Genomic DNA, 14,975 nt, shown 5'->3' with positions numbered 1-14,975 from the left:
CACTTCTTGTAGATTAATACAACTTTATTATTCTGACATGAAATGGGAATTCCACTAGTAAAGTTGGGTTATTTATTTGTCATCGTGTGATCAGTTATATGATGTGTCTATATCAGCCTACCTTATTGCACCTGTGATTGATTGATTCATTTTATTTTTATCTTGCCAGATCATGCTACATGACATTGCCAGCTCAGGCCGTGCCCGCTTCATTGGCTTTTTTGAAGCCATTTCAGGTAAATCATGTGAAAAACTGTTTTGTAGACATTACTGACTATTTTTTGCAACAAGCCTTTACTTTTTCTCTTCTAGGATCAATGGTCAAATGAAGCCATCCAACTCTTCCAGAAGCAATGTGCACGTGGCCCTTTGGTGGGAGTGATACTGCAGTATGTTTCAGACCAGTTGTGCCTCTTTCTTTGTGATACTTCTACTGATGAGGACCTGTACCTGCACCAATTCTTGATCGATAAAGGACATGCCAGCTTGTCCCAAGAAGCTGGGTTTTACAAGGCACGTGATATTTGGGTTGATTTAGAAATAACTATTTGAAGGATGCTTATAGACAGTTCTACTTGCCTGTATGAAAGTGGTTTAATATATCTCAATGTATGATGTTACTTAGATTTTACTGGTGTGACTAAAGACTCACTCGCTCTCCATGGTACAAACATTCACCTGCCAAACACCCCCTGTCACAACACCTACAGGATTATATAACAACCATGACAATTCCCACAAAGGGGCAACATGGTCACTCAGTGGTTAGCTCTGTAGCCTTGCAGCGCTGGAGTCCTGGGTTCGAACCCCACCAGAAACAACATCTGCACAGAGTTTGTATGTTCTCTCCTTGCTTGTGTGGATTTCCTCCCATTCTACAAAGACATACTGATAGGAAAAAAAATGTACATTGTGATTTCTATATAGGGCTCATAATCTACATTAAAAAAAATAAATCACACAATATACTGTACATGTGGGCATATTACATACCGTATATACTCGAGTATAAGCCGACCCGAATATAAGCCGAGGCCCCTAATTTTACCACAAAAAACTGGGAAAATTTATTGACTCGAGTATAAGCCTAGAGGGGAAATGCAGCAGCCACTGGAAAATTCAAAAATTAAAATGGTCAGAGTTTTTGGGTGCAGTAGGTGCTGGGAAAGGGGAGGGGGTGTTTTGGTTGTCTGTCTTCCCCGTCCCTGAACTTGAGGACTGTTTTTTTTTTTCCCCCCCACTTGGAATTCAGTCTGGCTGAATATAGGGTATCTGCAGTGTTCCTATTAACCCCTTCCCGACGGAACAGGAGCACTGCAGATACCCTATATTCAGTAGACCAGGCACTGTCAGACACAGGGATACCTAATGTGTTTGTGTTTCACAGTCATTGTGAAACTGTGCTGAAAAACTCGGCTTTTACTTGAGTATATACGGTATATACACTCACCGGCCACTTTATTAGGTACACCATGCTAGTAACGGGTTGGACCCCCTTTTGCCTTCAGAACTGCCTCAATTCTTCGTGGCATAGATTCAACAAGGTGCTGGAAGCATTCCTCAGAGATTTTGGTCCATATTGACATGATGGCATCACACAGTTGCCGCAGATTTGTCGGCTGCACATCCATGATGCGAATCTCCCGTTCCACCACATCCCAAAGATGCTCTATTGGATTGAGATCTGGTGACTGTGGAGGCCATTGGAGGACAGTGAACTCATTGTCATGTTCAAGAAACCAGTCTGAGATGATTCCAGCTTTATGACATGGCGCATTATCCTGCTGAAAGTAGCCATCAGATGTTGGGTACATTGTGGTCATAAAGGGATGGACATGGTCAGCAACAATACTCAGGTAGGCTTTGGCGTTGCAACGATGCTCAATTGGTACCAAGGGGCCCAAAGAGTGCCAAGAAAATATTCCCCACACCATGACACCACCACCACCAGCCTGAACCGTTGATACATGGCAGGATGGATCCATGCTTTCATGTTGTTGACGCCCAATTCTGACCCTACCATCCGATTGTCGCAGCAGAAATCGAGACTCATCAGACCAGGCAACGTTTTTCCAATCTTCAGTTGTCCAATTTCGATGAGCTTGTGCAAATTGCAGCCTCAGTTTCCTGTTCTTAGCTGAAAGGAGTGGCACCCGGTGTGGTCTTCTGCTGCTGTAGCCCATCTGCCTCAAAGTTCGATGTACTGTGCGTTCAGAGATGCTCTTCTGGCTACCTTGGTTGTAACGGGTGGCTATTTGAGTCACTGTTGCCTTTCTATCAGCTCGAACCAGTCTGGCCATTCTCCTCTGACCTCTGGCATCAACAACGCATTTCCGCCCACAGAACTGCCGCTCACTGGATGTTTTTTCTTTTTCGGACCATTCTCTGTAAACCCTAGAGATGGTTGTGCGTGAAAATCCCAGTAGATCAGCAGTTTCTGAAATACTCAGACCAGCCCTTCTGGCACCAACAACCATGCCACGTTCAAAGGCACTCAAATCACCTTTCTTCCCCTAACTGATGCTCGGTTTGAACTGCAGGAGATTGTCTTGACCATGTCTACATGCCTAAATGCACTGAGTTGCCGCCATGTGATTGGCTGATTAGAAATTAAGTGTTAACGAGCAGTTGGACAGGTGTACCTAATAAAGTGGCCGGTGAGTGTATAATGCTTGTATGTTTCGTACATCAAAGTCCTGGAGCTATTTCATGTGCACTCAAATACATATAGTCGTGGCCAAAAGTCTTAGACTGACACAAATTCCAGATGTCCCAAACAGTCTGAAGGGGACTTTGCGAAAGAAAATTACTTTACACCAGTCCTCTGAAGTCCAATTCATTAATGTCTTTCTTGGAGGGAAGTGGCTTTTCGAAGAATGATTGTCCAGAGAAGAAAAGGCTGAGCACTATCGTGAGTTGTGTGTCAGGCCAACAGTTAAGAATCCTGTGTGGGGCAGCTTTTCATCCAAGGGAGAGGTCCCACTTACAATTTTGCCTAAGAACACTGACATGAACAAAGAATATCTAAACATCCAAGAACAACTTCTCCCAACTTAGTGATGTACAATGCTATATCCAGCATAATGGAGCCCCACATCTCAAGGCAAATGTGCTAAGTGCGTGCCTCGGAGAACATAATGTTGTAATTTTGGGTCCCTGATCAGGAAAATCGTGTTGAGAACTTGTTTCCAATCCCAAAACTTGGACAAATTCAAGACACTGATTCAGCAATAATGAATTACATTGGTCAGGGTTTGCACCAGAGGCTGATGTCCAGCATGCCAAGGTGAAAAATAAGGATCAACGATGTAAAAATTTGGTTCAACTTGATATGTATCGCTGAAAGTATGAAATAATACTACTTCAATAACCGTGCAATCGTCTGAGTAAAAGCACGATTTGTGTCAGTCTCAGATCTTTAAGCCATGACTATAGTTATATGGTTAGATTGTTCGAAAATGTTCAACTAAGGGAAGGCAAAGGGCATGGTCAGTGATCAGCATCTTGGGTAGGTTATTCTACAGATTCACAGTCCTTATGGTGATGAAGCCTCGTTGCTTCTGAATGATAAATATTTCTTTTTCTCCAGATGGAGGGAACGCCCCCTTGTCTTTTGAACAAATTTTTATGGAACAGCTACTCACTGTTCCCCTTTTAATATATGACAATACCCTTCTGGCCTTAGAAGCTGCCATTGCATGCTGTTATTCAATCATTGGCCTACAAGGACACCCACATCCTTTTATACCAGTTACATACACTCACCGGCCACTTTATTAGGTACACCATGCTAGTAACGGGTTGGACCCCCTTTTGCCTTCAGAACTGCCTCAATTCTTCATGGCATAGATTCAACAAGGTGCTGGAAGCATTCCTCAGAGATTTTGGTCCATATTGACATGATGGCATCACACAGTTGCCGCAGATTTGTCGGCTGCACATCCATGATGCGAATCTCCCGTTCCACCACATCCCAAAGATGCTCTATTGGATTGAGATCTGGTGACTGTGGAGGCCATTGGAGTACAGTGAACTCATTGTCATGTTCAAGAAACCAGTCTGAGATGATTCCAGCTTTATGACATGGCGCATTATCCTGCTGAAAGTAGCCATCAGATGTTGGGTACATTGTGGTCATAAAGGAATGGACATGGTCAGCAACAATATTCAGGCTTTGGCGTTGCAACGATGCTCAATTGGTACCAAGGGGCCCAAAGAGTGCCAAGAAAATATTCCCCACACCATGACACCACCACCACCAGCCTGAACCGTTGATACAAGGCAGGATGGATCCATGCTTTCATGTTGTTGACGCCAAATTCTGACCCTACCATCCGAATGTCGCAGCAGAAATCGAGACTCATCAGACCAGGCAACGTTTTTCCAATCTTCAATTGTCCAATTTCGATGAGCTTGTGCAAATTGTAGCCTCAGTTTCCTGTTCTTAGCTGAAAGGAGTGGCACCCGGTGTGGTCTTCTGCTGCTGTAGCCCATCTGCCTCAAAGTTCGACGTACTGTGCGTTCAGAGATGCTCTTCTGGCTACCTTGGTTGTAACGGGTGGCTATTTGAGTCACTGTTGCCTTTCTATCAGCTCGAACCAGTCTGGCCATTCTCCTCTGACCTCTGGCATCAACAACGCATTTCCGCCCACAGAACTGCCGCTCACTGGATGTTTTTTCTTTTTCGGACCATTCTCTGTAAACCCTAGAGATGGTTGTGCGTGAAAATCCCAGTAGATCAGCAGTTTCTGAAATACTCAGACCAGCCCTTCTGGCACCAACAACCATGCCACGTTCAAAGGCACTCAAATCACCTTTCTTCCCCATACTGATGCTCGGTTTGAACTGCAGGAGATTGTCTTGACCATGTCTACATGCCTAAATGCACTGAGTTGCCGCCATGTAATCCTGCTGAAAGTAGCCATCAGATGTTGGGTACATTGTGGTCATAAAGGAATGGACATGGTCAGCAACAATATTCAGGCTTTGGCGTTGCAACGATGCTCAATTGGTACCAAGGGGCCCAAAGAGTGCCAAGAAAATATTCCCCACACCATGACACCACCACCACCAGCCTGAACCGTTGATACAAGGCAGGATGGATCCATGCTTTCATGTTGTTGACGCCAAATTCTGACCCTACCATCCGAATGTCGCAGCAGAAATCGAGACTCATCAGACCAGGCAACGTTTTTCCAATCTTCAATTGTCCAATTTCGATGAGCTTGTGCAAATTGTAGCCTCAGTTTCCTGTTCTTAGCTGAAAGGAGTGGCACCCGGTGTGGTCTTCTGCTGCTGTAGCCCATCTGCCTCAAAGTTCGACGTACTGTGCGTTCAGAGATGCTCTTCTGGCTACCTTGGTTGTAACGGGTGGCTATTTGAGTCACTGTTGCCTTTCTATCAGCTCGAACCAGTCTGGCCATTCTCCTCTGACCTCTGGCATCAACAACGCATTTCCGCCCACAGAACTGCCGCTCACTGGATGTTTTTTCTTTTTCGGACCATTCTCTGTAAACCCTAGAGATGGTTGTGCGTGAAAATCCCAGTAGATCAGCAGTTTCTGAAATACTCAGACCAGCCCTTCTGGCACCAACAACCATGCCACGTTCAAAGGCACTCAAATCACCTTTCTTCCCCATACTGATGCTCGGTTTGAACTGCAGGAGATTGTCTTGACCATGTCTGATTAGAAATTAAGTGTTAACGAGCAGTTGGACAGGTGTACCTGATAAAGTTGCCGGTGAGTGTATATAGTATAGCAGTATAGTGTACACATAAATAAGAATATCATGTACTTTACATAGGTGTAAACATGGCATTTGTCTATGTGCAGTTATTTCTGTGCTCTACTGTTGTGTAGATGGTCTCTTTCTGCTGCGGATCAGATCCGCCTACCTGACAGTCCTGGGAAAGGACCTGGCTTAGTGCAATGAGAGACTATGATAGATCTAGTGCAGTTTAGCCAATATCTATACTAATACTCTATCTATCTATCTGTCTATCTATCTATATCACACACACACTGTAAAGTTCATGAAAACATGTTTAGTGGCAATACATATGAGCAGGGTCAGTCACTATAGCAATCCATGTCTTTTATAGCTGAATACTGGTTTATTAGCCGGGACTCTATGTACAGAAGTACCGTATTTTTCGGACTATAAGACGCACTTTTTCCCCCAAAATTTTTTGGGAAAAGAAGGGTGCGTCTTATAGTCTGAATGTGCCTGGCCTGGCACCCGCCGTAATAGAGAGGCGGATGCCGGGGAGGGATAGACGCCGGGGCCTGAGACATCGCTACGATCCTCTGCCCTGCCTGAAGCCAGCAGCGGGAGGAGTGATGCTATTCCGCTCCTCCGTCCCCCCGCCGCTGGCTTCAGGCAGGGCAGAGGATCGCAGCGATGTCTCAGGCCCCGGCGTCTATCCCTCCCCGGCATCCACCTCTCTAGTACAGTGGATGCCGGGTCTGCAGTCTGTCAGCGGCCTCTTCTCCCCCGGGGCCGGTCCCCACCGGCCCCGTACCTGTAAAGTTGCAGGCCGGCTCCTGCGCGGCGATATCGCAGGAGCCGACCTGTCCGGGTGACAGCCGGGAGCCTAATGAGGCTCCCAGGCCTGTCACTGCTATATTAGTATTGCGGCTGGTCTCTATGACCAGCCGTAATACTAATAGACAGAATGTACCATAGACGTCTATGGGACTTGCAATCAAGTGACCGCAGGTTCAAGCCCCCGGGGGGGAATAAAATAGTAAAAAAAAAAAAAAAAAACTTTAAAAATATGAAAAATAAAAGTTCTAAATCACCTCCTGTCCCTAGAATATATATATAAAAGTAGAAAATCATATGTCATAAACCTCCGGGGTTTTTTTTCAATACAAGGTGATCTAAGCAATAGATATTCCCCAAAATGGTATAACTAAAAAGTACTTCTGGCCCCGCAAAAAAACCCACTCTATGCATCCCCGTACAGCTGCAGGGTCACCTGTAAATGTGGCCTTGCAGCTGTTGCAAAACTACAACTCCCATTATATTAAATATTTTACCATTTTTTGCTTCAAATTTTTTTTTCCCTATTTTCCTCCTCTAAAACCTAGGTGCGTCTTATAGTCCGAAAAATACGGTAATCTCTATTGCACTTTTTTTTTCCTTTTACAGACACATAATCCATTCATGCGCTACCTGATCCAGTCGTCTGAGCAGCCACAAAATATATCTGAGGACAGTTCAGATCAGAGCGAGCTTACTACAGACGAATTTCTAGAGGTCCATCTGCAAGAACCTGTATTACAGAATAGAGTATGTTTCCCATAAGATACTCAGACAGATGTGATTTTAGGCTATATTTATGCATTGTTATTTTGCGTATACATTACTGAGCTTGGTGACTTATCCACATTCACCAGTATGAGGTTTATTTTTTTTTTTGTTATAGTAAATCAGCTTTACTAAGATGGTAACAAACAAGTGATGCAGAATTCTGCAGTTGTGTCTTTTGTAAACCAGTACAGTTGCAAAATTGGCAATTCTGATCAAAAGGGGCAAGCTTGTATTGTTTAATGAATTAAAGATGCTGAAATGATTCCAGGTTGTCACCAGTCATTGCTCTATTTTAGTCTTAACAGTTTTACAAAGGTATTCTACCTCTGATTGTATTCAGTGGGAGGCAGAGATCGGAGAAGGACGTTAAGAAAAATGTGTCCTGCTCAATCTTGCTGTGGATTCTGTGTCTGGTTCAGCCGTAAATGAAAGTTAATTCATTGCAGATATTCACCTCAAATTTCTCTTCATTTTCCACAAATCCAGGAGTGGATTGAGCAGAAGGGAGACGTATAAAAGCTTCCTATATACTACCCATTCCTTTTGTAGCCATTTTTGACTTTGGCTAAAAAAAAAAGCAGCAAAATCTACAACGGGTTGGGGCCTCAGCCTTACTGTCATAACATAGTGAGGGCTTGATATTTTCAGTGAGGTTTTCTTCATGCTAAAACAAAAAAAAAACAACACTGTTCTTAGTGTTCACACTAATGCATGAGTATATTGCTTCCAAGGCCTTATTCACATGTCTCTTTTCCATGGACATGTGGGGTGTGTGTAAACTTGTCCTATTTTGATTTGGACAATTCAGCAAAATCATGCCAAAACAAGTATATAGGCCTGTGAAAATTACAGACAGTACATGGATACAATCTTTGTCATATAAGATTGATCTATTTTTCATAGATTGAAAAACAAAACAGATTAATCATGACAAAACTCACCCACAGAAACTATAGCTTTTGTGTTGCTCTTGAAAGAAGAACATGCAAACAGAGTGACACTAAAATCCAAAAAATTTCTAAGAGCATTTTAAAACACTTTTCCATTACAGTACAGGTAAGCCACAGTCTGTAGGTGTTCTTTGGCATTAGCATGATGAACTACATATAACTGTGTGACTGGCACCTGGTAGCAGTTAGAGATGAGCGAGTAGTATTCGATCGAATACTACGGTATTCGAAATACTCGTACTCTGTAAAATACCACGCGGTAAACACAGTAAAAATTAAGATTCCCCTCCCACCTTCCCTGGCGTTTTTTTTTTACACCAATAACTATGCAGGGGAGGTGGGACAGGAAGTAGGACAACGTAGGCATTAAAAAAGCGTATACAGTAGAGATGAGAGAGTAGTGAAATATTCGATTCGAGTAGACCTCAATATTCGACTATTCGATCGAATACCTACTCGATCAAATACTACTCGCTCATCTCTAGTAGCAGCCATATCCATGCAATTACATTAGTAAAGATCCACACCCTCATGGGTGGCAGAGGTGTGTAAGTAGATGTTCATCAGTATTTAGACCTGTGTAACCTCCCTGATATAACATTGTGGCCTATCTAGAACTGGGGTTTATACATAGTGCTCAATCAGGAGCTGATCTGCTGTTATAGTTGCAGGGTCTTGTCTGTGTTACAAAGTGGAGACCCAGCAACTGCCTCTGAGACTTCAGTGATTGCAGGCACATGTAAACCACTTAGATACTGTGGTCTGATGTGACTTCGGTATCTGAAAGGTTAAGACGTCTTTCTATTTATGAGCAGCTCCAGTGCAATGAGATTGCAGGAGCTGTGCAGTTGGAATGGCAGCCAGGAGCCTTCTGAAGTTCTGGGTCCGGCCTTAATAGTAATTCAGGGATTTTGCCATAGACTGCAATACAGTGGTATTGCAGTCTATGGTATAAGTGATCTCAAGAAAAAAAATATATTTTTTTAAAATTAGAAAAAAAAGTTTATATCATTGCCATTCCTTTATATCATAAAAAAATAAATAAATCAAAAGAAACTCAAACACGTTACTCTTATATGGCTACAAATATTCCTCAAAAATAAGAGGAATATTTGCTGGAAAATTATAGAGGCGAAAACTTTTTTTTTTTTTAATATTGTCAGATGATGTTTTAACATTTTTGTAATATACTTAACCAGGAGTAAAGTCCCGACTAGCTTTATTCCCACTGTCTTCCTTCTGTAGTGAGAGGTGTTCCTGCCTCTCACCGTGTAACTGTATAGAGTACGGGTTTGGAGTAGTGGGCTGTGTAAAATGCAGAGGAAATTAGACTGGGAGAGGGTCTTTTAAACCGATATATCTCTGGAATTTTAAAATATAGAAACTTGCTTTTGGTGTCATATGAAAGAGGAGACTCTCTTCTAGGGTAGCAAGACACAGTCAGGATTAGGATAGTTATATGCAACTGCATAATATATAATAATATTTAATATATATGATATAAATATCCCAATCCTGACCAGCAATATCTCTAGAAATAAAATAGGTAGCACTGCAACCTTAGAAGTGAATCTTCTCTTTCATCTGACACCAAAAACAAGTTTGTAAGTTTTCTCTCTACACAGTCAGTATTTGGTCAGTGATTTTTATCAGTGATTGTGTGCCAAAACTAGGAATGGGTTAAAAACACTGAACAGGTACAAATACTTCTGTTATACCTGATCTCTGTGTAGTCGCCGCTCCTAATTTTGGCTAACAATGACTGAACAAAATCACTGACCAATGCAGAAACAGCTCACAATACAGAAGCAAGGGTAAGAATAAACAGGATTTCAGACAGAGACAAAATTTGTTAATAAAGAATATTACAAAATTTATTAATACTGCATGGAAAATCAAAAGTTGTCCGAAAGTTTAGTTTTACGTTTTAAGCATATTCTAAACATGTTCACCAAACAACCCCCCAACAAGATAGCCAGATAATGAAACCTTGCAAGTTATTATATAATATTCCATACTATTATTATTATTTATTTTTTTTTTAATAGCTCCAAAAGAGATTTTCGCAGCTATTTATGATCATAGACTCACTGACCTTGTGTAAAAACCCAAAACTGATTTGTACAAAAGTTTTAGGCGGGTGTGGAAAAAGTGCTGCAAAGTGAGAGCGCTTTATTTTTGCCTATTAACAAAATAAAGTGAACAAAAGGGAAATCTAAATCACATCAATATGTGGTGTGGCCACCTCAATATGGCCTCTATAGAGCACTAATCTCAACGTCATCCAGTCAGTCTGGGATTACGTGAAGAGACAGAAGGATTGGAGTAAACCTACATCCACAGAAGATCTGTGCTTAGTTCTCCAAGATTGCAGGAACAACTTCCATGCCAAGTTCTGCCAAAAAGTGTCTGCAAGTATACCTGGAAGAATTGATGTTAAGCAAAGGGTCGTCACACCAAATTTAGACTGAGGCCCCACGTTGCAGAAACGCAGCTTCTTTTGTTGCAGATTTTGCTGCGGTTTTTTGAGCCAAAGCCAAGAATGGCTACAAAAGGAATTGGAAATATATGGAAAGTTCTTATACTTCTCCCTTCTTCTCAATCCACTCCTGGTTTTAGCTCACAAAAACGCAGCAAAATCTGCAATGTGGGGCCTCCGCCTTAAATTGTATTTTGTGTGCACTCTCTGCATTACCTAATTGAAACAGACTATTAACATTTCTATTTTTGAAAGCATATTTCCACATTTGCCTATACATTAGAAAAAAAAAAAAGAGAACTTGCAGGAATCCCTTGCTTTTAAAGCAACTCCATTCAGATTAATGTTACGAATTTTTGGTTGCAGACATATCTGCAATAAAATCTGCTGCACATGAAGGCTCCCTTAGTCATCAGCCATATATATATATATGTATATATATATATATATATATATATATATATATTATTAATTTATTTATTTTTTTAAAGGCCAAAACTGAGAGGCTTTAAAACAGACATGAAATATACAGAAAGGCTTGTACTTCTCCCTGACGGTCAGTCTACTCCTGGCTTTGGTTAAACCTCCCCTCCCCACACACACACAAAATATGCCTCATAAAACAAATTTTCCAATAAATGCAGTCTGATTTCACACACAGTGTCACATTATATATATATATATATATATATATATATATATATATATATATATATATATATATATATATTTTTTATTTTTTTATTTTTTTTTTAACAACAGCCCTCTGGTGAAATGTTACGATAAAGTCATATATGATGCACTTCCGACTTATTTTTTTCTTTGGTCACAGCCTTTTCCCCATAGGCTTATACAGGACTTGAAAGCAAAATGCAAATATAACAAAAAAAAAAATAACTTCTTAGGGTAGAGGGGGGGGAACAATGAAAAATATTTGAAATTTATGGTGTGTGGCATATATTTTACAAGCAACGTGACACCTTCCTTATTCCAATATCTAAGCACTGGAGGTCTGACCACTAGCAGTCAGGAGGCTGGAAGTCCATAAGTACCCCATGTGAGTAGAGCAGTGGTGCACACACTGGACCACCATTCTATTCACTTCTATGGGACTGCCGCAGACAGCCATCCGGGGTGTCCCAGAGGGGTTAACGGAGTACTGACTGAGCATGTGCGCTAGTGCTTCTTTGATATGAGGCATTTGTAAGCCCCTGTTTCTGTGATCAGTGGGGTCCACTTCCAGAGATCACTTATTCTGTAGACAGTGAATGTATACTGCCTATTGTGGGACATCCCCTTTTAATTCCCAGGAAAGAAATTATCATCTTGAGGGGTGGTTTTCTCTAAGAAGATGGGTCGCATAGATAAATTGAAAATCTTTCACAGATGATGTGGTCTTTTGGAGAGATTTCACTCTATCTGTATTGCACATGAAAACAATAATGAAGGATCTTTTCTTAAGACTCCGCATTATGATGTTCCTTTGCTTATACTCATTGACATTAATGAATTAATTGACAACAGGATGCTACTATTGACTTGTCAAATAGTCTGAAACTGGCTGTGCTGCTTGTACAGTGAGAAGGAACACAACCCTAACTGCTAGTGTCCGCTCCTAGTGTCCGTGACAGATTTTGAGCGGACACTAGGAGTGGACACTACATGTCGGACACCGACAGTAGTGTGAACGCCCCCTTACATTCATAAAAATCTAGGAGCGATAACCGTAACTGCACAACACAATATCCTAGGAAATTATGTTCTCCAACCGTGGGGAATACAGACAGACATGTCTGGAACAGCAAGAGGTTCCCTTGAAAAAGTTGTGGTTACAGATATTCCTTTATATGTTTAGGTTGAAGAGGAGGCAGAAACGGAGTTACTCTGCTTAGAAGCCAATCCTGTGGGTGAAGATATATGGGATGAAAAATGGCCCTTCTCCAGGAGTATGTCATCTCTTAATGCTGCTGCAAAACCACAAGATCAGGAGGTGAAAACTAAGCTAGAGGTTAGTATCTCCAAGTGTTGTCTTTTTTTTTTTTCGGAGGCCCAAAGTTTGCACTGAACTTCTGTTCTACTTTTTTATAGCAACCAAATTATTTGAAGAAAAGATGTGATGGAGAACAACTCTCTCAACCTCTGGAGGAATTTTACATCTCTCTAATTGAGCCTAAAAACACATCTAAGACGTCAACAATTCTACAATCTCCACCAAGGAAACGTGAAGAGCTTGAGAGGACTGTTCAGCCTGCTGTCAAACCTAATGGTAAAAAACTGAAATATTAGAGGAACATCTCCACATGATGACCATTTTGATAAGACTACACTTGATCACATGAAGCCTTGGCCTTTCTGAGTTATTTAATATTCCTATGCACTTTGAGAGGATTGTACTAGAGATGAGCGAGTACTGTCCGGATCAGCCGATCCGAACAGCACGCTCCATAGAAATGAATGGATGCACCTGGTACTTCCGCTTTGACGGCGGCTGGCCGCTTAACCCCCCCACGTGCCGGCTACGTCCATTCATTTCTATGCGAGTGTGCTGTTCGGATCGGCTGATCCGAACAGTACTCGTTCATCTCTAGACTGCACATTTATAAGACCATTTTTTTTCAATGTAGTTTTTAACAGTCATCTCAAAAAATGTTATGCCAGGTATAGTACAGTGCGAGTATAATAAAATGACCCTCAGAGAACAAGCAGCCCCTGTTTGCAGTACACCCTGTACACTATGCACCAGCAACTGATTGTTTTTATGAAAACATTTTTTCATAAAAACACATACAGACATACAATACATACGGACATACAGCAGAATAACCATTGTGTCTTTTTTTCATTTATTTAGATGGAACAAACGAGACACAAAAAAGTGGGTGGGACATATTGCATTTATACTTTTGATTTCTAAACACTACATAGGGCCATAGTGATACCGAACTTGTTTCTCTCATAGATCTCAAAAAATATTGCCCAATATGTTGGTCTCAATAGTTTTTTTACCACTGTGTATATGAAGGTCAAAACTGCCTGTGGTTTATCTAAAACATAAAAAATTAAAGGGGTATTCCCATGACTCTTGCTCACCAACGTGCAGGCTGTGTGCTGTATTCACTTCCTGGTTCTCTCGGCACATTGGTGGGCGGGTTTTCACTTGCACGGGATTGGTTGTAATTGAATTACCACAGTATGAAACTGATGTAGCTGAGCTGGATTTGAGTTAGTTTGCATTACATACAGAGGTACCGGACTCCCTATCTCAGCCCTTATCAGCCAAATTCAATTAAACCAACTGATAAGAGCTCAGAAATCCCAGAGCTCTCACCTCCCTCCTCCCTTATCTGAGGAGCTCCGTTACTTGTCTGTGGCAAAGACATACACAGCTCAGAGCTGCTGCCGAGCACTCAGCCCCTCCCTACCCCCCTGAGAGCAGGGAGCTACGTCACTGGGGACTGAGCAGATAAGCTCAGCATGGCCCCCGTGGTCATGGAAACGTGGTGTAAACAATGACATAAATAAATTAAGATAGCGGCCAAACAAAGCAGTTTTGATAAAGCAATGTATTTAGGAAAAGTCTTATATCCACATAAACTAGCAGTATAGATAGGATTCATGTTATGGGACAACCCCTTTAAACTTTTTCCTAGAGAAGAATGTAGGATAACGGGAATTGTGCAATAAAATATTTTGTTTTTTTTCTTCATTTTTCTGTAGATCATACGTTGTCTCTAAGCCCAAGAGAAGAAAAATTGCAGTTTTTGGAAGATAACTGCTTGTTCTATGAATCCTCAAGTCTTAACCAAACAGGAAGTAGTGGTATCCCACTTATGGGATTTCAAAAATTTCAGATCCCAAGGAGCTCGACAATAGTAGCCCTTGGACCTGCAGCTCGGTTAGCTGCCACTTCTGGAAGTCTCTTACACTGGGTTACTGAGCCAAGAAAAGTGTAATATATCATTCATAGTGTGCACAGGCCTGTTTTTGTTTTAACGCTCTTGAAATGAATGTTCCCATTTTGTTCTGTTTTTTTTCCTTTATAATTTTCAAATAATATTCTTGTAAATGATTGTCTGATTTTCAAAGACATGACGTTTTTTGTGAACTTTTTTTTAATGCTGTTTAAGGAGATAAAGGTGAGAATTGATGTGCTAATGCTTTTTCCTCTCTTATATTAAGTCCTGGTTTGGACTCTAAAAATTGTTTCAAAAACTAAGATAGTTAAAGTTA

At 41.4% G+C, this 14,975-nt stretch overlaps 1 protein-coding gene across 1 annotated transcript in view; it reads left to right on the top strand.

The window, feature by feature from the left end:
• TDRD5 (tudor domain containing 5) overlaps nt 1-14,698 on the top strand; it is a 39,702-nt gene extending 25,004 nt beyond the window's left edge. The window contains exons 11-16 of the mRNA XM_075287896.1: nt 170-236; nt 313-513; nt 7,155-7,295; nt 12,601-12,767; nt 12,857-13,011; nt 14,463-14,698. Coding sequence (XP_075143997.1) covers nt 170-236; nt 313-513; nt 7,155-7,295; nt 12,601-12,767; nt 12,857-13,011; nt 14,463-14,698 — 967 coding nt within the window. The remainder of the gene's footprint in view (nt 1-169; nt 237-312; nt 514-7,154; nt 7,296-12,600; nt 12,768-12,856; nt 13,012-14,462) is intronic.
• Nucleotides 14,699-14,975: the final 277 nt, after the last annotated feature.

This window comes from Leptodactylus fuscus, chromosome 9 (assembly GCF_031893055.1).
Source record: "Leptodactylus fuscus isolate aLepFus1 chromosome 9, aLepFus1.hap2, whole genome shotgun sequence".
Classification (NCBI taxonomy): domain Eukaryota; kingdom Metazoa; phylum Chordata; class Amphibia; order Anura; family Leptodactylidae; genus Leptodactylus; species Leptodactylus fuscus.
Note: the sequence above shows the minus strand (reverse complement) of the source record. Positions and strands in the feature narration are given on the sequence as shown.